This window comes from Echiichthys vipera, assembly GCF_963691815.1.
Source record: "Echiichthys vipera genome assembly, chromosome: 1".
NCBI lineage: Eukaryota > Metazoa > Chordata > Actinopteri > Perciformes > Trachinidae > Echiichthys > Echiichthys vipera.
The window spans coordinates 3,526,776-3,552,593 of NC_139826.1; the positions used below are offsets into that span (position 1 = coordinate 3,526,776).

At 38.0% G+C, this 25,818-nt stretch overlaps 1 protein-coding gene across 1 annotated transcript; it reads left to right on the top strand.

Moving 5' to 3' along the window:
* The first annotated feature begins 3,768 nt into the window (after positions 1-3,768).
* On the top strand, positions 3,769-7,050 carry tlnrd1 (talin rod domain containing 1). Its single transcript, XM_083927777.1, has one exon. The coding sequence runs from the start codon at positions 5,440-5,442 to the stop codon at positions 6,502-6,504; it is 1,065 nt and encodes a 354-aa protein (XP_083783903.1). The 5' UTR covers positions 3,769-5,439; the 3' UTR covers positions 6,505-7,050.
* The last annotated feature ends 18,768 nt before the right edge of the window (positions 7,051-25,818 follow it).

Here is a 25,818-nt window from a genome sequence, read left to right on the forward strand (position 1 = left end):
CATAAGAAACAGGCAGGACACGACTGTAACTAAGACGTCTTCAGGGGAAGCATTTGCAGTCCTAATGTCCACATAAGGGTTTATCAGTGAGCCACATTTTCAGCTGTCCTGAAAAGGAACGGTAAGAACGGTTTCTGATGTCACCTGGTACTGAATCCGACTCCTGAGATGCTGTGACTGAGAATGCTGAGTGGCTAAAGGCACTTTTTCTAAACGTACAACACAGTCTCCTCTGGATGAGCCTCTGGTTGTCCGGCTTGTATCTGACCTCTGAGTGATACACTGTTGAAGAGGTGGGGGGGCTTTATTATGTAAAACTTTAAAAATAAGGCATTGAGGGAGGAGCCTCCATTGTGTTCAGAGACAGGAAACAAAGTGGATGATAACATAACGGCCAGTATCAGACATGTCTTACTGTAAATCTGCTGCTACAATCCTGAGCATAATGTTAATAAATCAGTATTTCATTGAGCATGTGGTTATAGTATTGAGACACTGTTAGAGAGCAGTGTGTGTAGGCCAGCAGAGTTCACAGGGCTGTGGAGCTCAGATCAGCCTAGCTGACAGAAACTGTGGAGCTGTTTCCTCTCTGGTCGACTCCACCCAATGGCACCGTGCCCTGTGCAGCTGCAAATCCCACTGACAGTACAACAGCACGCATTCACTCACAGTGTGTTCATCACAACCTCCTACAAAGAAGAAAAGAGGTTTTGTTACCATGCAGCATACCTGAGCTTCATCATTCCATATGTTCAAACTATAGTCTTAGTCTAAAAAAATGTTTATTTTGGTGTTTTAAAAAATCTGGAAATCTTCATCTTGAAAGAAACTAATATTGTAGCAGAATTATTGAAATATTTACTTTATCACCTATACTTCTGTAAAAAACACACAAGATAGTCGGGAATTTACACTGAAACGTTCAGAGGGAGCTATGAACGACTATTCGCATTTCATGCTACAGATCAATGGTTCGAAACCAAAAGAGATTTGGTTTACAATAATGTAATACAGAGAGAAGCAGGACATCTTCACATTTGAGAAGCTGGAACCAGCATTAATGTTTGGCATATTTACTTTACAAACACCTTTCGAATTAATTAATTAAATTAATCAATTGTTTCAGCCCTATAGACCTAGTGTAACCAAGTATCTACTCAAGTACTGTACCTGTGTACAATTTTGAACTAAGAAGATTGACATAAGTCCTGCCCTAATAGATGCAACAAATTAAGAGGAGAGCATTCAAGGATTCAAGAACATTGTGGGCTTGGCCCGGATCTCTGTAAGAGGGTCTGGTGGGATCCTTCTGATGTAGCCCCCAGTTGGGCTACAGCAGCAGCAGACCCTCCTGGGTGCCACTGTCAGCTAAGAACAGGAAAGTGAGGCTACAATTTTACAGGCTCTCCAAAATTGGACAAGAGAATATTTGACAAATGTCGCCTGGGCTGATAAGTCCTCATTTCTGCTGCAACATTCTAAATTCTATGGTGAGAATTTAGCTGAACAGAAACCATGGCTCCACCCTGTCTTGTATAATGGTACAGGCAGCTGGTGGTGGAATAATGGTGTATTTTCTCGGCACACTTTGGGCCCCTCAGTACCAATTGAGCATTGTTTAAATCAGGGGTGTCTAACTCATTTTAGTTCATGGGCAACATGCAGCCCACATGGGGGTGGGGGACTTTCGAGATCATCTGTACGACACTGTCAAGCATAGGCTACTGTTCACGCAGGAGCTGCTGGTGGAAAATCTCTTTCTAAAAAGGAGAAAAGTGGACAGAGCGTCTGGATGGGGTGTTCGTAGCACCTTTCAGCGCCACTATCAGACATTTTTCACCTCGACCAGAATACAGTTGAAAACTGAGACATATTGTTGAAATTGCACTTATTTTTCTTGAGATATCCCAGACTGTTCATCAACTGTCATGCAAATAGATTATTCGCTGTGTACCTTTTCAGAGTGTACTTACACATCTTTACACTAAAAGAAAAGGATGACTTTGGAGGTATTGTTAATAGGCTATGCAATGGTTTTACTGGTTTGGTCCAGTGACCCACAAACTAAAAGCCCATTACATTTAATTTATTTTTTTCCGGAGATATTTTTTAAGTTCAACTTAAAATGTCAGATGTATTTTTTGCTGTAACTGTTAAAAATGCACTTCAATAAAGTGAGTATTGGCAAAACCAGCTGTCATTTTCATGTTGAGGCGGCAGGGGGATGTTGTATGCAGCTGCTTGCTATTTTCCACCCACATTAAAGAAAAACTGATTCAACCACCTTAAAAACAGTGGTGATTGCTCTAGGCTGCAGTGGAAGCTCAGCTTCCCCTAAAATGTCGCCAAAAAATATGTACTGCTGTGTGAACATTTCATTGACTAAATACGCTCTAGAAAGCCTTCATCTTTTGTTCAGAATCAGCTACTTATCACAGGTAACTGGAGCAACTTCCTTCTCATTCATCCACAGCTCCACAGCTCTTTACACAGTCGGACGCTCAGCTTCTACTGACTTCAACGGGGAAGCGTAGAGCGGGTTGTTCCACTGCAGCCAAACTAAACGCTCATTGGATAAACGCTGGGCTTTGTCCCGCCAATCTGACGTTCGGCATCTCTGGGGGTCTATGGGACAGTGGGCTGGCCCGGACACTCGGCTTCTGCATGATGATTGGATGAGCTGTCTGAGGCGGAATCCTTTTTTGATTGACAGCCAAACGAGCAAATCAGCGATCTTGAAGAATAAACATCCAGCGGAGCATTTTCCAAGATTTTCATTCCGTTGTTCTGAACTGATCCTGAGACTTTACCGATCCCCAGAGACTTTGTCTTTGTTAAAAATGACTAGTGTTGTGTTTGGCGACTCTTTACTGTCACTCTGCGGTTTCTTCCCCAACGAGCACCAGCAGCTGTGGAGCATCTCCCCATGTCACCATCACTCACACTCACAGGCGGTCACACTTCACAGTAGCCTGGCGCAGCAGCTCCAGCTGGGCCAAGGCCGTTTAAGCAGCCTAGCTCTGCTGCCATTGAGAGGACACTGGTCAAGTCCCTGGAAAAGACGCCTAGTTGGTACGACAAGGTCACAGATCATTTTCTTGAAAAGGAACAAAGGGTAGAATTTACATATAAATAAACACATCTATGATGTAGGCCAGAAAAATGAGCTTCCCCTCCTTTAAAGACCAGCAGCACTGCTTAAAACCATATCTTTTCTAAAACCATATACCCAGGTTGTCATTCAACATGAACTGGGACATTTTCCATTTCAAACTCTTCCCCAAATCTTGTGAGAATCCTCTGGTGTAAGGAGGAGGCCTTAGTTTGGGTGAAGTGTCTGATACCTGTTTATCAGACACTACCTGTTTTACAGCTGATTTTATGGATCTTCTTGATCTCAGCTGCTTTGATCAGAGGAAAAAAACCTTTGTAATTCAATAATAGGGTGAGAAAAACTGCTTTATGAATGGTACGGGCAGTCCCTGTTTTAGTTTGTCAAAGACAAAAACACTACAAGTTTTTGAGGGTTTTACGCCTCTGAACCAAATATGTCCCCAGATGTTGTCTCAGAAATCTGGTCAGCTTATCCTAAAAACCCCAAATTCCCGGGAAATGTCGAGGACATGACCTCAGGGACCTAACTACGGCCCTGCCTGCAAGTTGTTGCTCAGCTTTTATTTTGAAAAGGCAAACATCCGGTGTCACTTTGAGTGAGCTAACAACCTAAGCTAGCGGCTCTTGACACATTGGGGATGTCTCATGGCAGAATAACAGCCAGTCCTGAAAGTAAAAGCAGTCGCCAAACTCCCCGGAGCTCAATGGCTACCGTGTAACTCCAGTCTTCCCTCGCGGCGTCGTTAACGTGAGGAAACAAGACTTCACAGACCGGACGGAAAGTTCACTTTAAAGCGAAGAGCTACTTGTGCTGTTCCGTTGCTACAACTGTGCTCCGTCCAGCCGCTCCGCCGCGACCACACCCTCCCTGCTTCCTCATAGTGCAGCAGCGGGAGCGCGCAGCACGACTTTGAAACTCTGGGAATAACGGCCGCTTCTTCCAGCTACGTTTACGGGTCGCGACCAAGGGACCTCCCGAGTCAAGAGAGCTACGTGTTCAAACACCACCGACTGGCATGGATATGAGAAGCGAGCCCCCACAGAAGATATGCGGGGCTACACACTCTCTGGTCCCGAGTTAAGACGAGGAGGAGGAGGAGGGCGGACAGACGGACGATGCATATGGAGTCGAAGCGACCGGAGCAACTGCTAGCTTCTAACCCAGGGCTGTGTTTGAAGAAGAAGAGGTTGAAAGTGGATTGAGGGGGTTGTGTCTTTGGAAAGTCGCCCTTTCGGTGGAGTTTACTTAAGGGGGACTCATGAAACGATGGTGCCGGAGGGAAACACAAGTCTCCCCGCTGTCCAGAAGAGCTGCCCGGGTGGTGCCCAGTTTGTAACCAGCATGAATACTCCAGGCCGGTCACACTCAGTGGGAACAAGTCGGACAGGATCTCGGTGCTGTTTCAGGCTGCTTGCTCTGATGCGAGTGGACACAAAATGATATCCTATTGATTATAGCTAGAAAAGACTGAAAAGCCATCTACTTAATGTTGAGGGGAGGGTTTCTTGGCTATTGTCGTAAAAGAAGACCCCAAGAAAAGGCATCTAACCTTACAGAAATAGTACAGAGTCAGTTCAGCAGATGTAATTCAAATTGGGAACGCGTCCATGTTTCAAACGATAAGGAGATTTTTGACATCATTTGTATTCTTCTCAATCTGCACTTTGCCTTTCAGAAGGCACCACGGTGACACTGCGGTCTGTGTCTGTTTTCTTTCTTTTGTTAATTCAACAACCTGTGAATTCTTCTGTTCCATGAAAACCTGGGACTACAATGAGACTATTGACGTTTGGGTTGTGTTGTTCAGGGCATTTAAATGAATTTGTAATGGTAAAATCATATAGCCTATTGTTACACTGACTTCTCTGAAGTCGTGGAGATTTTGATAGACTGTGTTGCATTGTAACATTATCAATAACCAAGGCCGATAACTGGGAATATGCCAGATCATAGTTTAGACTTTTATTATAGTATATAATGAGGTAATATTGGGGATGTTATTCAAACAGAAGTAAATGCAGTTTTTGAGTTTAGCCCTTTCTAAATGTTTACATTGAGAATACATGTCCTGTGTGCCTGCATACAATGTACAGTTGATAACCTCTACTCTGAAGGAATTTAAGGAAGACTGTTTGGCCAGTTGTTATTTAATAGAGCTTGTAAAAAGCAGGTAGGTGAGGCTTATCTCGGAAATGACCTAAACAGTACAATGCAGTGTGCGGCAGCAGCAGAACACTTTAAATAACTGAACCCTCCAGAAGAGCAGTTTGACCTCTTGCCCCCCCCCCCCCCCCCAGCCCCCTCCTTCCACTTCCCTCCTTATTATGGCTAGTGGTGGCTCTGGCAAATCGGCTAGCGAGGGATCAACCAGCACACCCGGTGGCAGTTTGCAGCAGAGGAAGCGTCTCTCCTCCGTCTGTGACACATGTAAGAGCAAGATGCAGCTGGTGGCCGACCTGCTCTTGCTATCCAGCGAGACCCGGCCGGTCATGACCGCTGAAGGCGTGGCTGTGGCGGACACGTTCGACCAGTGCCGCGACACGGTCATCGCTAGGACTAAAGAGCTCTCCATTCTCACCCACGACATCCAGAGTCAGCTCAACATGGGCCGCTTCACAGAGGTGGGGGACCGTCTCTTGGAAATGGCCGACCTGGTTGTGTCTTTGACGGAGTGCTCGGCCCATGCCGCTTACCTGGCAGCGGTGGAGACCCCCAGCTCTCAGCCCTGCCTGCCGGGTCTGGTGGACCGCTACAAGGTGACTCGCTGCCGGCACGAAGTGGAGCAGAGCTGCAGCGTCGTCCGAGTAACACCCCTGCCAGACCTCACCCCCCAGCTCCTCCTTGAGCTCTCGCAGAACATCTCCACCAACCTCAAGAATCTGACGGACATTTCCTCGCTCGCCAGTGAGAGGTCCAGGGACCGCTTTGCAAAAGAGCAGTTCAAACTGAGCGTCAAAAGCATGAGCACGAGCGGCACGGCCTTCCTGGCGTGCGTCAAAGAGGTGAAAACCCAGCCTAGTGAGCTGACCAGGAACCGCTGTGTTCTTTTCAGTGCGGCTCTGGTCCAGGCTGTCAATGCCCTGGTCGGGTTTGCCACGGAGCCTCAGTTCCTGGGAAGAGCTGCAAGTATCTCCATTGAAGGGAAGGGGGTACAGACTGCAGTGTTAGGGGGGGCCATGAGTGTGGTTTCAGCCTGTGTCCTCCTCACTCAGGGCCTCAGGGACGTCGCACAGCATCCAGAGAGCAGCTCCAAAATGGCAGACTACCGTGAGCGTCTACGTAACTCGGCGTGTGCCGTGTCAGACGGCTGCACTCTGCTCACTCAGGCACTCAGAGAACGCTCCTCTCCAAGGACTCTGCCGCCAGTCAACTCTCATTCTGTGAATTAGTCCTATTCTGACGTACCAAAGAGACTCACTTGGGTTATCCCTGTTCATCAGGTTTAGAGTCAGAGTAACATCAGAGGAAGGCTGTCTGTGGGTCTGTTCATGAGGTTAAGGTGTGTTTTTTGAATGCAGATGAGCACTGAACATGCTGCAGGGTTTTGCGTCGCGCTGGATGCGGCTCAAACCTGGTTACAAACAGACCCCTTTAATTGCCCTGGGCCTGGCGGGCTCAGCCGATGACCCGCTGTCACCAACAGACAGCAGCCTTCAAACCTGAAAAGCTTACCTCAGTTTTCAGCTCCGGTGAAAACACCAGCCTTGATGATGGATGTAGCCTCACTGTGTGAACCTATGGTTGGCTGACCGGCTCGATTACATGTGCTTAGTGAGATTGGAAAGAGTGATCTGAGTGTCTCAATGCTTGTTTTGATTTTTTTCAACATGTGTGAATTCTTCATTGGTAAAAAGCTGCTGTGAGTGTGTGCCATAGGTTTTACACTATTTACCAGACTTTCCATAGTATTTTAAAGTGTTTTGATCATGCATGTAATGGAGTATTTATTTCAACTATTAAAAATGTTTCTGATATGCTGTTGTTGGTTAATGTGCTTTGAAAAGCCAAATTGATTGAAAGGCTCTGTTCACTCAAATAACCACAACGACAACAACATATAGGGGTGAGAACCAGAGGGGCAAAAGGGACATGTGACCAGCTTTACCGGAGAGCAGATAAGCTACCAGAGTGTGAAACAATGATTTATGCTCCTTGTTTTAAAGTGCTGAATCAAACGCTTGTATGGTCAGGATTCATCTTGTAGCTGGTTGGCTTGTTTCTGGGCTGAAAACATGTTCTGAAACATGAGTGGAATAAATGTATGGGAAAACACTTCCGGCACCAGGGCCGTTTGAAGAGCTCATTGAGAGCTTTAATTTGATCAAATTCATTTTCACCTAAAACTTCCCTTACACCCCTCTGGTTCTCCCCCCTCAGTTACCTCGGTGGCATCTGTCCATGCTGACAAGCTTGGTGTTCTCTGTTATCTGTGAGGTTTCTGCTTCCATCCCAAATGGTGAAGTCACGTTTCATTCAAGCAATGAGAACAGATTTGAAATACCACTGTCTACTCAGGGACCCCGTCTAAATGGTTAGATTAACTAAGGACTTAATAAATGGTTAATAAAATAATGCTTTGTAGATGGATTATTATGAGTTGTCACTAATGCGTTATACATCAGTCAGAAGCCATTTGTAAGAATGTTAGGCTTGCCAGTTTGTAAAAAACTATTTGGTTGGTCAAACAGTCGAGTGAATGAACGAAAGGGCTAAAAGATAAACCTTTTTTTATTTTTTTTATTAACAGCTTATTATTCGTATACAAAGCATTATTTTACTAACTAACATTAGTTAAAACCGTCGTATAAAACCATTCATGCGGGGTGGTATTTCAGATGTCTTTTTCCAATGCACGAATGACAAGTAAAACTTAAAGGACCTGTACCTGTTAAACTGACAAAAAAGTTGCTCGGGATTGCCTTCACACGGCTCACAGACACAGAGATAAATAAAAAAATAAATGTGTATTGTCGCAGCCACATGCACTCACACTCACACACGCCCAGACTGTTGTTTAACAGAGAAACTCAGATTCTAACACACACAGGTGGAGAGACTTCATTCTCTGCCCTGGACACCATCACTCCACTATATCTGCCAGGGCTCGACAGTAGCAGCTGCCAGGTTACCACTGGCAATCATGGAGACAAACAGTAAAAACGTGCCCCCCAAAAGAAAATTGTTGGATATTTATTAGTGATATTTAACAATTGCTCTTACAGTCAGAAACGAAACCAGGCAACACTGCACATGTTTATGTGTTTATTCAAAGCACACAGGCATTTGTGCCATGAGACAATGAAGTTGTTTGACTGTGGGGTGAAAAGTTCACTAACCTCAACATCACTAACAAACGTGCAAATTGATTCAACTGTCAAAGAAGCAGATGAACCTGAAGGGAAGTTTTGGCTCTTTCCCTCACATTATTTTTAGCTGTACGGTATCTTAATTACTCAAAATATAAGGTGATTAAAAATCGCAACCATATTTTCAAAAGCTAATACCTTTATAAGGGGTGACAAAAATATTACTATAAATGGATCAGCAACACCCCGCACTCTTAATTGTGGAAAGATTATATATATATCCCAAAAGTCCTGAGGTAATCCACAAAATACACTGTTAGCTGTTTAACCTTTTTGCCATGAGAAATAGTTGAAATGAAAACTATTCACAGCTGTTGGTGTGGAGGCAGACACCTCAATCAGGCAAAATAAAACCCAAACTGTCTGCATGGCTTTACAACGACAGAGAAGACAATAAATACATATTTGTAGTTTGGGTCAACCAACCGTTTAGTGATTTAAACTGGAAAGTGCTGTGTTGTTCTACTGCTAAATCCTTTGTATTTGACTTCAATGGATTATATTGAGGTAACTAAGTGTAGGTAGAATGTGATGAAATGGTAGAATGGGGACATAGGTATTTGTTAATTTTGTGTAACTAGCAATAGTGGCTCCTTACAAGAATAATGATAACATCTGGTGCTTTGTTACATCTTGCAGTGGTGGGAAGAAGTATCCAAATCATGTACTTCGGTAAAAGTAGCAATACTACTCTAAAAATAGTACAAAGTAGTACTGCAGTATTATCAGTAAAGTGTACATAAGTCACTGAAAGTAAAAGTACTCGTTCTGCAGGAAAGTTTGTTCCTGTAGGTGTTATATTGTTCAGTCATATTGTTGGATTATTATAGTAGTCCCCAACTACTACATGTTACTGTTTCATATTGTGAATGAGGCTGGAATGAGTGTATTCTATACTGGTTTCAAGCTGTTATTGTGTTAATGTGTGTTAACATGTCACTGTAGTAGCAGGTCGAGCTAGAGCTTATTTAAACAACTTTAGTCTTTCCTGGGAAGTTGGATATTCAACAACATGTCATGTTGATAGGTTCATTTCAGGTTTTGTATGTAAAATCCTTATCGATAAAGATCAAACAAAGGTAGTGGAGTAAAAAGTACAAATTTTCCTAGATGAGATGAAGTTATAAAGTATCATAAAATAGATTAGATAAACCTTTATTAATCCCCAGAACAGTAGAAACAGAAAAATAAATACAGATGATTAAAGAAAGTAAAATAAATAAATAATGAGAGGCACATAAACTGAAATAGAATAGAATAGACACTAAACATAGATACAAATAACATGTTAAAGAGTCGTGCTGTCGATGTACACAAGAGTCACTGTAACATATTAACATGATATAGTATTATGATGTAATGAGGAGGATGTAGTTATATACAATAACAATATACAGTACAATATAAGTATATAGTATAGTATGATGTATTTATATAGTATAATAGTATTGTTGTATAATATAGTAGTATAGTACAATAGTTTAGTATAATGTAATAGTATAGTATAGTAAAACAGTATAATGTAATAGTATAGTATAGTAGAACAGTATAATAATTTAGTATAATGTAATAGTATAGTATAGTAGAACAGTATAATAATTTAGTATAATGTAATAGTATAGTATAGTTAAACAGTATAATGTAATAGTATAGTAGAACAGTATAATAGTATAGTATAATGTAATAGTATAGTATAGTAAAACAGTATAATGTAATAGTATAGTATAGTAGAACAGTATAATAATTTAGTACAATGTAATAGTATAGTATAGTAGAACAGTATAATAGTATAGTATAATGTAATAGTATAGTATAGTAAAACAGTATAATGTAATAGTATAGTATAGTAGAACAGTATAATAGTATAGTATAATGTAATAGTATAGTATAGTAAAACAGTATAATGTAATAGTATAGTATAGTAGAGCAGTATAATAGTATAGTATAATGTAATAGTATTGTATAGTAAAACAGTATAATGTAATAGTATAGTATAGTAGAACAGTATAATAGTATAGTATAATGTAATAGTATAGTATAGTAGAACAGTATAATAGTATAGTATAATGTAATAGTATAGTATAGTAAAACAGTATAATGTAATAGTATAGTATAGTAGAGCAGTATAATAGTATAGTATAATGTAATAGTATTGTATAGTAAAACAGTATAATGTAATAGTATAGTATAGTAGAACAGTATAATAGTATAGTATAATGTAATAGTATAGTATAGTAAAACAGTATAATGTAATAGTATAGTATAGTAGAACAGTATAATAGTATAGTATAATGTAATAGTATAGTATAGTAAAACCGTATAATGTAATAGTATAGTATAGTAGAACAGTATAATAGTATAGTATAATGTAATAGTATAGTATAGTAAAACAGTATAATGTAATAGTATAGTATAGTAGAACAGTATAATAGTATAGTATAATGTAATAGTATAGTATAGTAGAACAGTATAATAGTATAGTATAATGTAATAGTATAGTATAGTAAAACAGTATAATGTAATAGTATAGTATAGTAGAACAGTATAATAGTATAGTATAATGTAATAGTATAGTATAGTAGAACAGTATAGTAGTATAGTATAATGTAATAGTATAGTATAGTAAAACAGTATAATAGTATAGTATAATGTAATAGTATAGTATAGTAGAACAGTATAATAGTATAGTATAATGTAATAGTATAGTATAGTAAAACAGTATAATGTAATAGTATAGTATAGTAGAACAGTATAATAGTATAGTATAATGTAATAGTATAGTATAGTAAAACAGTATAATGTAATAGTATAGTATAGTAGAGCAGTATAATAGTATAGTATAATGTAATAGTATAGTATAGTAAAACAGTATAATGTAATAGTATAGTATAGTAGAACAGTATAATAGTATAGTATAATGTAATAGTATAGTATAGTAGAACAGTATAGTAGTATAGTATAATGTAATAGTATAGTAAAGTAAAACAGTATAATAGTATAGTATAATGTAATAGTATAGTATAGTAGAACAGTATAATAGTATAGTATAATGTAATAGTATAGTATAGTAAAACAGTATAATGTAATAGTATAGTATAGTAGAACAGTATAATAGTATAGTATAATGTAATAGTATAGTATAGTAAAACCGTATAATGTAATAGTATAGTATAGTAGAACAGTATAATAGTATAGTATAATGTAATAGTATAGTATAGTAAAACAGTATAATGTAATAGTATAGTATAGTAGAACAGTATAATAGTATAGTATAATGTAATAGTATAGTATAGTAAAACCGTATAATGTAATAGTATAGTATAGTAGAACAGTATAATAGTATAGTATAATGTAATAGTATAGTATAGTAAAACAGTATAATAGTATAGTATAATGTAATAGTATAGTAGAACAGTATAATAGTATAGTATAATATAATAGTATAGTATAGTAAAACAGTATAATGTAATAGTATAGTATAGTAGAACAGTATAATAGTATAGTATAATGTAATAGTATAGTATAGTAGAACAGTATAATAGTATAGTATAATGTAATAGTATAGTATAGTAAAACAGTATAATGTAAAAGTATAGTATAGTAGAACAGTATAATAGTATAGTATAATGTAATAGTATAGTATAGTAGAACAGTATAATAGTATAGTATAATGTAATAGTATAGTATAGTAAAACAGTATAATGTAATAGTATAGTATAGTAGAACAGTATAATAGTATAGTATAATGTAATAGTATAGTATAGTAAAACAGTATAATGTAATAGTATAGTCTAGTAGAGCAGTATAATAGTATAGTATAATGTAATAGTATAGTATAGTAAAACAGTATAATGTAATAGTATAGTATAGTAGAGCAGTATAATAGTATAGTATAATGTAATAGTATAGTATAGTAAAACAGTATAATGTAATAGTATAGTATAGTAGAACAGTATAATAGTATAGTATAATGTAATAGTATAGTATAGTAGAACAGTATAGTAGTATAGTATAATGTAATAGTATAGTATAGTAAAACAGTATAATAGTATAGTATAATGTAATAGTATAGTATAGTAGAACAGTATAATAGTATAGTATAATGTAATAGTATAGTATAGTAAAACAGTATAATGTAATAGTATAGTATAGTAGAACAGTATAATAGTATAGTATAATGTAATAGTATAGTATAGTAAAACCGTATAATGTAATAGTATAGTATAGTAGAACAGTATAATAGTATAGTATAATGTAATAGTATAGTATAGTAAAACAGTATAATGTAATAGTATAGTATAGTAGAACAGTATAATAGTATAGTATAATGTAATAGTATAGTATAGTAAAACCGTATAATGTAATAGTATAGTATAGTAGAACAGTATAATAGTATAGTATAATGTAATAGTATAGTATAGTAGAACAGTATAATAGTATAGTATAATGTAATAGTATAGTATAGTAAAACAGTATAATAGTATAGTATAATGTAATAGTATAGTATAGTAAAACAGTATAATGTAATAGTATAGTATAGTAGAACAGTATAATAGTATAGTATAATGTAATAGTATAGTATAGTAAAACCGTATAATGTAATAGTATAGTATAGTAGAACAGTATAATAGTATAGTATAATGTAATAGTATAGTATAGTAAAACAGTATAATAGTATAGTATAATGTAATAGTATAGTAGAACAGTATAATAGTATAGTATAATATAATAGTATAGTATAGTAAAACAGTATAATGTAATAGTATAGTATAGTAGAACAGTATAATAGTATAGTATAATGTAATAGTATAGTATAGTAAAACAGTATAATGTAATAGTATAGTATAGTAGAACAGTATGATAGTATAGTAGAATGTAATAGTATAGTATAGTAGAACAGTATAGTAGTATAATATAATGTAATAGTATAGTATAGTAGAACAGTATAATAGTATAGTATAATGTAATAGTATATAATAGTAGAAGAGTATAAAATGGATAGCTCGAATCAAGCATTCTGATTGGTTGTTAGCCATGGTATAATTCCTGTATACCACAGCTATGGCGTCCAGTTTCTTGTGAAAATAATATTTCACTCCGCTTTCATCTATGAGTACATCGGAGGGATTTAAACTTTAACTCGCAGAAGATTTACACATAATTATAAAGTGATTAGTTAGTTTTATGTTTTACAACATAATTATAAAGTGATTAGTTAGTTTTATGTTTTACAACATAATTATAAAGTGATTGGTTAGTTTTACTTATTTACAACATATATATAAAGTGATTGGTTAGTTTTACTTATTTACAACATAATTATAAAGTGATTGGTTGATTGTCATCGTAGATTGAAGTATCTTTGGGATTTTCTGAGACTAAGAAGCAGCTGATGAATAATAATGAAAAAAAGAGTTTTTTAGAAGATAAAAAGAATCATTTGTTGCTTCCCTATTTTATACATTCTGCTGGTTATATGCTATGTGTTTTAGAGGGTTCATGCTCCTTTGTCAACAAACAACCCACTGAATCAAGACCTGTAGCTGCTCCTGACCTTTGACCTCCCTGCAGAAGAGGTGAAATGGATCAGGGTCGTATCACATGAACAGTTTACCTTGTTTCTTTTTTATTATTCTGACAAATCCAAGTCAGGTGGTCCTGTCATGTGCCATTACACCACTGCATAAGAAGAGGGCGCAACAAGAGGTCGTCTTTAAAAGAGCACCATTCAAACCGTATATGGTGTTTGTGCTTTGTCGTCTCGCAAGTCTCTGCTGATTGTGGTGGTGCCTGCTGCCGTGGTCCTGCATGAAGCTTCCTGCTGCTATTATCACTATTAGTCATATATACTATCATTAGTTTTGTAAATTATAAAATCTGTAGCTATAAAAACACCATCAGTAATATTTTTTTACCTTTATTTATTCAGGGGTGGAACACTAAGAGCAATGCTCTCTTTTTGAGGAACGCCCTAACCACATTCACACAGTTACACATTCACACCTGAAAGCTGCCCAGAGTAGCTTCACTGCAGCAGTTGGGGGTTATGGGTTATGCTTCTCTAACCTTTAGCCGTCCTCCACAGAGCTGGGTCTGTTCCATGTTCCTGCCTGTTAAAGGGAGGGTTTCCGTCGTCACCGTGTGCACAAGATTTCTGTTGCTGCTCATAGGGGAATTGTTGGGTCTCTGTAAGTCGTAAATAATTCATAGGGTGTGGTCTTTACCTACTCTGTAAAGTGTCCTGAGATAACTTTTGTTAGGATTTGGCACTGTAAATAAAATTATGGGATTTCTGTTTGTTTCATGTATTAATTTAAGGAAGGTTACAGTTTCCTCATAGCTTCAGTGGCCTTTTAAGTCACATGCATCCTTTTGACGTTACTTTACAACCTTTTTTTACCTCAGTAAAAACTTTTTTGCAACATTTTGAGGGTGTTTGTTTTAGGTGTCTCTTAAATTTCGGCATTTTCACTCACCTTATTTCATGCACTAAATGAAAAACAGGTGGACAGATATAGGCTACATTTTGACATGGCACAGGTGTAAATAATAAAATGAATGATGGCTGAATTCCATCTAGCTGCTTCAGTATCAGGGTCCTGGTATAGCGCAGACCGGCGCAGGGCCCTAACACCAGGACATCTAACTGGAATGCATCCCTGACTAACAGAATAGTTCAGCATTTTTTTAAATATGCTAAATAGCTTTCTTTATGAGAGCGAGAGGAGGAGATTAATATCAGCTTTTGTGTTGAGTATGAAGCTGGAGTCAGGGTGCAGTTAGCCTAACAATTTATCCTCAGTACAATATTTCTGTGCTGTCTCCACTGCTGATAAGGTTGATATGATGGTGCAGACACCTTACAACCTCACTGTGATGACAAGACTCTGGAAAGCTGTGCTATTGTTCAAAAATAAGTATTTCCAATGTGGGACCTCACCTAGAACCACAGCATTTTCACTTTTACATCTCTGTTTGTTAAATTTGTGAAAAGGCATATTTAAATATTCCTTTAGGATTATAGAGAAGTTTTCTCCTGCTATGGTGTACAATCATCTATCATGAAAAATGTTTCTTGTCAGTGGTTGAGGGTTCTCTTCAAAAATATCAGATCATGTTGAAGCTGGTTAGCAAGCTCATTGGCACAGCATTGTGATAATTCTGTGTTCATGTCCTGTGTGTATATACTTTAAATACCAGGTTTATCACCGGTGCATACTGCTCACATCAACATCCAAGTTGTTATGACCAGGCAACTGGAAAACCTTTTCTAAAAGCTCTGATGTGGTGGTGTTAAATAATATGGGAGAACACATCAGGGTAATTTAACCCAGATTTTCTGGAAGTAGTGTTGTAAGTTGTTTATTGTAAGTAAATAGTATTCTTAACCCTCTCTGTAATCAAACAAGCTTACGTCCATACCTTTCCTTGTGGCTACCTCTGATCATGAATGCAGCATTAGTCCTGCCCCCACTTCCCATTACATGGAGCAGCATCCTGTGTTCTCCTGCCCTGCCCTCTCCAGTTCAACCCAGGTCACACAGTCTTGTGGAGTAAAGCCGTCAGGAGATCTGGGTTGAGGTAATCTCACAGAACCCAAATCCTCTTTTAATGAAATGTATTATGGGCCGGACCAAGTCATTATGGAGGGATGTCCTCCATGCACCGTCTGAAGTTGGATCTGAATCCTTTTTATACCACTGAAGGTAACCCTGATATGACTCGGGATAGTGTTTGCCAAGTTTGGCATCTGGGGTGTTGGTCTTTCTGCTAGGCGTAAGTCTGGAATGTGTGTGAGTGTTTTTGTGGCCTGTACAGACAGACAGACTGTCTGTCCGCAGCTAATCTCTCATACTACTGGACCCATCAGCGTAATATTCTTGCACCATTCATGACAGTATGCTCAAGGACCTCTTGTGGTTGTGATTTTTGAAAACCTGTCTTATATATTGTTTCGTATGCACCGTGGTAGCTCACCTTCTAGAGTAAGTGCTTCATATACAAACCAGGGATCTAGTCCAACCTGTGGCCTATGGTGTTTTACCTTTGGCTGGATTATAGACCAGGCCAGTGCCCCGGGGCCTCTGTCTGCCAGAGGGCCTCCAAGTCTCAGGCTATGTGCAGCATGTTGCCCCAGACTCCCAATGGGAGTTGAACGCCAGGGCCCTCGGTGCAGACAGTGCAATGTGACAATGCATGCTCATTGACAGGTTTGTACAATATCGTAAGTTCTGCACACAAATTCGTATGATAATGAAAGTCCACTGCGAGACAGTGACAGATCGAAAGTGGTATGCGATACCAACATGCCAAAAATACTGTTACGTGACGGATTTAAGCTTACTAACGGTGACGGTTAGGGTTAGGGTTAGGGTTAGGCATGAAAACCATTTGGTTAGGATTAGAAAAAAGACTGTGGTTTGGTTGAGTACGTCTGAGACATTAAAGTCACCGTAAAAATGAATGGCCAGGGCCCGGGGAAACAAATCCGGCGTGTGTTTTGGGACCCATCCACCACCCCAACCTGCTTTCAATACCTGGAATACACACGCATGTCTCTATCTAGCAATGTCCAACAAGTACAAGCGCACCTGCTGCATATTCTCAAGTAATTCCACACTCCGGTCCAGTTGGTGACATATGTATCGGTATAAGTCTTTAGCTTTTTTGCGAATTAGAAGAAGAAGTAGAAGATGAAAAAGAAGGAAAAGAAGGAAAGGAAAAGTGGGATGCACACAGACAGAGCACAGAGCACAGAGTGATGAAGGCGGAAATCGACGGTCTTTATAGTCAAGTCAAACTTTATTTGCATAGCACAACAAAAGAGGCCCTCCCTTCACAAAGAATTTATACAGCAATAAAGTTCATTGGGTGGTTGTGATTGGTTAAGAATGTTGCTTGGAAGTCGCTGGTTCAGGCTTTAGAATGTCACCTGACTGTATAAAAAATGGATGTAGCCTCTCCGCTGGGGCCCATTTTCTCAACTTGATCCAATCTTACACACCTCTGGGAGCCGCCATCTTGTCAGACTTTGACTCCTCCTCATTTCCTCTGACCAAAAAAGGGCATTGATGTGACGTTGGGGAAAGGGACATATGGCCATCTAGCTGACGTTTACAAAATTAGCCACATTAGCTCCACCGCCCGGGAGCTGAGGAGAAGTGAGGGCCGGAGGCTAGCTGTCACTCCATTAGGCCACTCCCCTAATTATTCATTAATTAGGGGAGTTCATTCATTATTAAACTTTAACCTCCAATAAAATAAAAACTTGCCTGGTACAAAAACATTCACCCCCCTCAGTGTTGTCATGGAGATATGACCTAAACATACAGACTGGAATTTTTTTTTGTCCCAGGCCTTAAACAGGTTTAATGATGCTGTGAAAACAGCCTGTTTAACATGGGGGTCAATGAGAAACTGTTCTATTATGAAACCTACCTATTGGACACTCAGAGAACTGCAGTTTTTGGCACTTCCTGATTAGATCAACCGGGAAGTTTCTGTAGTGGGGGCTTGGTTTTAGCATGTAAGAGTGTAGACTTTACTATAAACATTGTTGGCAGTTACATATGCCAGGGTTAAGGTTTCCTTATTAGAAAACTATTTTTACACAATATTCCAGGATTCATTCATAGCATTCAAGGGTTAAAACAAGACATCAAGCAATTTTACAAAGGACTTTGAAGTCATAATCCATAAGATTAGGTTGTTTCTAGCGGCCTCTGTGGCAGTAAGATGTAACTGTAGGTGAGCCTGTTCTTTCAGAGCCTCCTTCTTGTCACATTCACGGTCACTATGTGTGTTGACAGGTTGTTTGTTTTTGCTGTTTTATAACTTATTACATATTACACACACACACACACATACACACACATGTTCCGGTTACACTTCTGCCCTTACTACAAGCCTGACTCAGAAGTTGGAAGTTCCTGATTTCAGATTACAAGTGAATGCCGCATAACTGGCAGTGAGTAGCTCCTCCAGCAGACCAACCGCTGTCAGCAAAGTCACTAACATGGAGGTGTATTTACATCTAGAGAGGGAATGTCTCCACAGACACACAGATGTGAACACTCAGCAAAGAGACAACCAGTGCTTTCATTAGTGAGTCACATGATCAATCACCATTGATTTAACTCACTCTGTGAAAGTGAGGAACTTAAAAGAGAACTAAATAGATGGAAATCTTAGAGTACATCTTTAAAACAAATTAGAAAAGTATCATCACAGTATAAGAACTTCTATGAAAGTCATAACATAAGCGCTTCTACACACACACCAACACATTCACCTGCTACAGTACACTTTGGCTAACTAACAGAACCTGTGACCCTGTCTGAGTATAACTATAATAGCCCTCTGTATTCACCATATATCCGTCTGTAAGCCTCCTCCAGAGAAGACCAGTCTGCTGTGATTGGCTTACCAGAAACCTCACCTTTGCAAAGGTAGTTCTTACAAAGCCTCTGAAGTCCCAAAACATAATATTTTTTTAATATTGTACAAGTAAGATAGTTATCTTGAGATAAGACAATATCATGATAATAACTTTACCAAAAAAAAATCCCATGTTTTCTGATGTAGGCAGCCCATGAAAGGCTGACTGGGTGTCTTATTTTACAGTTTGAGACACTCCAGATTTATATAACCTGACTCCTCCAGGTAGATTGATTCTCATTTTCTCAGCAGATCCATCTGAACTCTGGTTTTGAGATCTTTTGGGAAGGGGTGAAATATTGGTTGCTGGATAAACCATCTGTCTATCACCAACATAGGGGCCAAATCAACCAACCGATCAACGAAGCGTATGACGTACTAACAGCGTGTAGGCAAAGCTCAGAAAGGAAACAACATGTCGGTAAAGGATATTTTCCCTTTGTGTAACGTGAATTTACGGATCAAAGGCACCACTTCTTTATTTAAATCTTATTACAATTCAAGTTGATTTAAAAACACCATATGAATACTAAATTAGACTGAACTGAGAGGAAACTGCCAACATGAAATGATAATTTACTTAAAGTATATAAAATAAAAGTGTCTTTCTTGGAATCACACAACTTATAATCAACAGACAAAAACTGGAGTTTCAACTACAATTGACAAAAACTCCCTCCTGGATGCAGTTACTGTATAATAGTGCCTATAGCCCTACAGTAACAATAATGGTGTTAACAGTTACGTATACAGTAAGTACATCAGCCTTTTGGTGGTGTTATACAAGGTTGAAAGGCTCTCAGCGCTTCTTGCTGGGTTAAGCCCCCCTGACAGCTCTAGGTAAAGCCAAAACTGTTGTCCCACAACAGGAAACCTATGGCCTGTGCTATCAGGAGTTGCTTCCTTCACACAACAACATGTTGGAGAATTTTGGGTAAGGTTTCGCCCATTTCCTGCAGCAGGAGGGAAACGCTTGTCTATCCTTTTCTCCAGGGGAGCTCCCATCCCCGCGGCGCTGACGACACCCGTCTCAGAGGAGAGGGAAGCTGCCAGTGAACAAGAGCAGGCTGGAGCCTTTGTTGGGATTCACACATGCAGACATGCTGACCTGGTCTGGCCGCAAGCTGTACTGTAGTTCACTTCTTTGATGGTGGGAGCTGTTTTTTGACAGGAAACAGCCACACTTGGACTGGGGTGTATAGTGTTCGAGTATTTCAATGTGTTTTTTTATATTTAACTTCGCCACCAACAAGATGGATGACCTTTCCATTTTCACACCAGGCTAGAATATTAGGTTACAAGGTGTGTTGTAGTAACTTAAGAAGAGCAAACTGATCCTGGATGCATTATTGATGTGTTGGCTGATTAAATGACATACGGAACACTACAGAAGGAAGACAGAGTATCATGTATCAATACTGTTTTCTTATTGTACCTCAGTCTTTTGAGTCAGCAGAATCCGTATTATCAGACCAAACTGCTCTTCTGAGTTGAGCAATGAATGACCTGTGACCTGTGAAGGAGAGAAAGGTTTTCTAACCTTTTTTTTGGAATGTGGGAAGTCATACTTAGTTACATTTGCAAAATCCTCATTGACTTGTTGTTTTTTTTTAGAAGCAAGCTCACTTGTTTTATGTATTACCCAAGATCTTAGATATACCCAGGGTAGGTCATAGATTTAGATACACAGAGGTGAGATCATAGATTTTAGATACACAGAGGTGAGGTCATAGATTTAGATATACGGAGGTGGGGTCATAGATTTAGATACACAGAGGTGAGGTCATAGATTTAGATATACAGAGGTGAGGTCATAGATTTAGATATACAGAGGTGAGTTCATAGATTTAGATATACAGAGGTGAGGTCATAGATTTAGATATACCCAGGTGAGGTCATAGATTTAGATACACAGAGGTGAGGTCATGGATTTAGATATACAGAGGTGAGGTCATAGATTTAGATATACAGAGGTGAGGTCATGGATTTAGATATACAGATGTGAGGTCATAGATTTAAATATACAGAGGTGAGGTCATAGATTTAGATATACAGAGGTGAGGTCATAGATTTAGATATACAGAGGTGAGATCATGGATTTAGATACACAGAGGTGAGATCATAGATTTTAGATACACAGAGGTGATGTCATAGATTTAGATATACGGAGGTGGGGTCATAGATTTAGATACACAGAGGTGAGGTCATAGATTTAGATATACGGAGGTGAGGGCATAGATTTAGATATACGGAGGTGAGGTCATAGATTTAGATATACAGAGGTGAGGTCGTAGATTTAGATATACCCAGGTGAGATCATCGGTTTAGATATACGGAGGTGAGGTCATAGATTTAGATACACAGAGTTGATGTCATAGATTTTAGATATACAGAGGTGAGGTCATAGATTTAGATATACAGAGGTGAGGTCATAGATTTTAGATGTACAGAGGTGAGGTCATAGATTTTGATACACAGAGGTGATGTCATAGATTTATGATATACAGAGGTTAGGTCATAGATTTAGATATACAGAGGTGAGGTCATAGATTTTCGATATACAGAGGTAAGGTCATAGATTTAGATATACAGAGGTGAGGTCATAGATTTAGATATACAGAGGTGAGGTGATAGATTTAGATATACAGAGTTGATGTCTTTGATTTAGATACACAGAGGTGAGGTCATAGATTTTAGATATACAGAGTTGATGTCATATATTCAGATATACAGAGTTGAGGTCATAGATTTAGATATACAGAGGTGATGTCATATATTTAGATATACAGAGTTGATGTCATAGATTTTAGATATACAGTGGTGAGGTCATAGATTTAGATATACAGAGGTGAGGTCATAGATTTAGATATACAGAGGTGAGGTCATAGATTTTAGATGTACGGAGGTGAGGTCATGGATTTTGATACACAGAGGTGATGTCATAGATTTATGATATACAGAGGTCAGGTCATAGATTTAGATATACAGAGGTGAGGTCATAGATTTAGATATACAGAGGTGAGGTCATACATTTAGATAGACAGAGGTGAGGTCGTAGATTTAGATATACAGAGGTAAGGTCATATATTTAGATATACAGAGGTGATGTCATAGATTTAGATATACAGAGGTGATGTCATAGATTAAGATTAACAGAGGTGATGTCATAGATTTATGATATACAGAGGTGATGTCATAGATTTAGATATACAGAGGTGATGTCATAGATTAGGATATACAGAGGTGATGTCATAGATTAAGATACACAGAGGTGATGTCATAGATTTGTGATATACAGAGGTGATGTCATAGATTAAGATACACAAAGGTGAGGTAATAGATTTTAGATATACAGAGGTGATGTCATAGATTTATGATAGACAGAGGTGATGTCATAGATTAAGATACACAGAGGTGAGGTCATAGATTTTAGATATACAGAGGTGATGTCATAGATTAAGATACACAGAGGTGAGGTCATAGATTATAGATGCACAGAGGTGAGGTCATAGATTTCGATATAAAGAGTTGATGTCATAGATTTAGACATACAGAGGTGATGTCATAGATTTAGATATACCCAGGTGAGGTCATAGATTAAGATATACAGAGGTGATGTTATAGATTTTGATATACAGAGGTGATGTCATAGATTTAGATATACCCAGGTGAGGTCATAGATTTAGATATACAGAGGTGAGGTCATAGATTTAGAAACACAGAGGTGAGATCATAGATTTAGATATACCCAGGTGAGGTCATAGATTTAGATATATAGAGGTGAGGTCATAGATATAGATATACAGAGGTGATGTCATAGATTTAGATATACCCAGGTTAGGTCATTGATTTAGATATACAGAGGTGAGGTCATAGATTTAGATATACAGAGGTGATGTCATAGATTAAGATACACAGAGGTGAGGTCATAGATTTTAGATATACAGAGGTGATGTCATAGATTTAGATATACAGAGGTGATGTCATAAATTAAGAGACACAGAGGTGAAGTCATAGATTTTAGATATACAGAGGTGATGTCATAGATTTAGATATACAGAGGTGAGGACATAGATTATAGATGCACAGAGGTGAGGTCATGGATTTAGATATACAGAGGTGAGGTCATAGATTTAGATTCACAGAGGTGAGATCATAGATTTAGATATACGTAGGTGAGGTCATAGATTTAGATTCACAGAGGTGATGTCATAGATTTAGATATACGGAGGTGAGGTCATAGATTTAGATATACAGAGGTGAGGTCATAGATTTAGATATACAGAGGTGAGGTCATAGATTTTAGATATACAGACGTGATGTCATAGATTTAGATATACAGCGGTGAGGTCATAGATTTAAGATATACAGAGGTGATGTCATAGATTTAGATATACAACGGTGAGGTCATAGAATTTAGATGCACAGAGGTGATGTCATAGATTTAGATATACAGAGGTAATGTCATAGATTTAGATATACAGAGGTGATGTCATAGATTTAGATATACCCAGGTGAGGTAATAGATTTAGATTTACCCAGGTGATGTCATAGATTTAGATATACCCAGGTGAGGTGATAGATTTAGGTATACAGAGATGAGGTCATAGATTAAGATACACAGAGGTGAGGCCATAGATTTTACATATACAAAGGTGAGGTCATAGATTTAGATATACAGAGGTGAGGTCATATATTTAGATATACAGAGGGGAGGTCATAGATTTAGATATACAGAGGTGATGTCATAGATTTAGATATACAGAGGTGATGTAATAGATTAAGATACACAGAGGGGAGGTCATAGATTTTAGATATACAGAGGTGATGTCATAGATTTAGATATACAGAGGTGATGTCATAGATTTAAATATACGGAGGTGAGGACATAGATTATAGATGCAAAGAGGTGAGGTCATGGATTTAGATATACATAGGTGAGGTCATAGATTTAGATTCACAGAGGTGAGATCATAGATTTAGATATACAGAGGTGAGTTCATAGATTTAGATATACAGAGGTGATGTAATAGATTAAGATACACAGAGGTGAGGTCATAGATTTTAGATATACAGAGGTGATGTCATAGATTTAGATATACAGAGGTGATGTCATAGATTTAGATATACAGAGGTGAGGACATAGATTATAGATGCACAGAGGTGAGGTCATGGATTTAGATATACAGAGGTGATGTCATAGATTTAGATTCACATAGGTGATGTCATAGATTTAGATATACAGAGGTGAGGTCATAGAATTAGATACACAGAGGTGAGGTCATAGATTTAGATATACGGAGGTGAGGGCATAGATTTAGATATACGGAGGTGAGGTCATAGATTTAGATATACAGAGGTGAGGTCGTAGATTTAGATATACCCAGGTGAGATCATCGATTTAGATATACAGAGGTGAGGTCATAGATTTAGATACACAGAGTTGATGTCATAGATTTTAGATATACAGAGGTGAGGTCATAGATTTAGATATACAGAGGTGAGGTCATAGATTTTAGATGTACAGAGGTGAGGTCATAGATTTTGATACACAGAGGTGATGTCATAGATTTATGATATACAGAGGTTAGGTCATAGATTTAGATATACAGAGGTGAGGTCATAGATTTTCGATATACAGAGGTAAGGTCATAGATTTAGATATACAGAGGTGAGGTCATAGATTTAGATATACAGAGGTGAGGTGATAGATTTAGATATACAGAGTTGATGTCTTTGATTTAGATACACAGAGGTGAGGTCATAGATTTTAGATATACAGAGTTGATGTCATATATTCAGATATACAGAGTTGAGGTCATAGATTTAGATATACAGAGGTGATGTCATATATTTAGATATACAGAGTTGATGTCATAGATTTTAGATATACAGTGGTGAGGTCATAGATTTAGATATACAGAGGTGAGGTCATAGATTTAGATATACAGAGGTGAGGTCATAGATTTTAGATGTACGGAGGTGAGGTCATGGATTTTGATACACAGAGGTGATGTCATAGATTTATGATATACAGAGGTCAGGTCATAGATTTAGATATACAGAGGTGAGGTCATAGATTTTAGATATACAGAGGTGATGTCATAGATTAAGATACACAGAGGTGAGGTCATAGATTATAGATGCACAGAGGTGAGGTCATAGATTTCGATATAAAGAGTTGATGTCATAGATTTAGACATACAGAGGTGATGTCATAGATTTAGATATACCCAGGTGAGGTCATAGATTAAGATATACAGAGGTGATGTTATAGATTTTGATATACAGAGGTGATGTCATAGATTTAGATATACCCAGGTGAGGTCATAGATTTAGATATACAGAGGTGAGGTCATAGATTTAGAAACACAGAGGTGAGATCATAGATTTAGATATACCCAGGTGAGGTCATAGATTTAGATATATAGAGGTGAGGTCATAGATATAGATATACAGAGGTGATGTCATAGATTTAGATATACCCAGGTTAGGTCATTGATTTAGATATACAGAGGTGAGGTCATAGATTTAGATATACAGAGGTGATGTCATAGATTAAGATACACAGAGGTGAGGTCATAGATTTTAGATATACAGAGGTGATGTCATAGATTTAGATATACAGAGGTGATGTCATAAATTAAGAGACACAGAGGTGAAGTCATAGATTTTAGATATACAGAGGTGATGTCATAGATTTAGATATACAGAGGTGAGGACATAGATTATAGATGCACAGAGGTGAGGTCATGGATTTAGATATACAGAGGTGAGGTCATAGATTTAGATTCACAGAGGTGAGATCATAGATTTAGATATACGTAGGTGAGGTCATAGATTTAGATTCACAGAGGTGATGTCATAGATTTAGATATACGGAGGTGAGGTCATAGATTT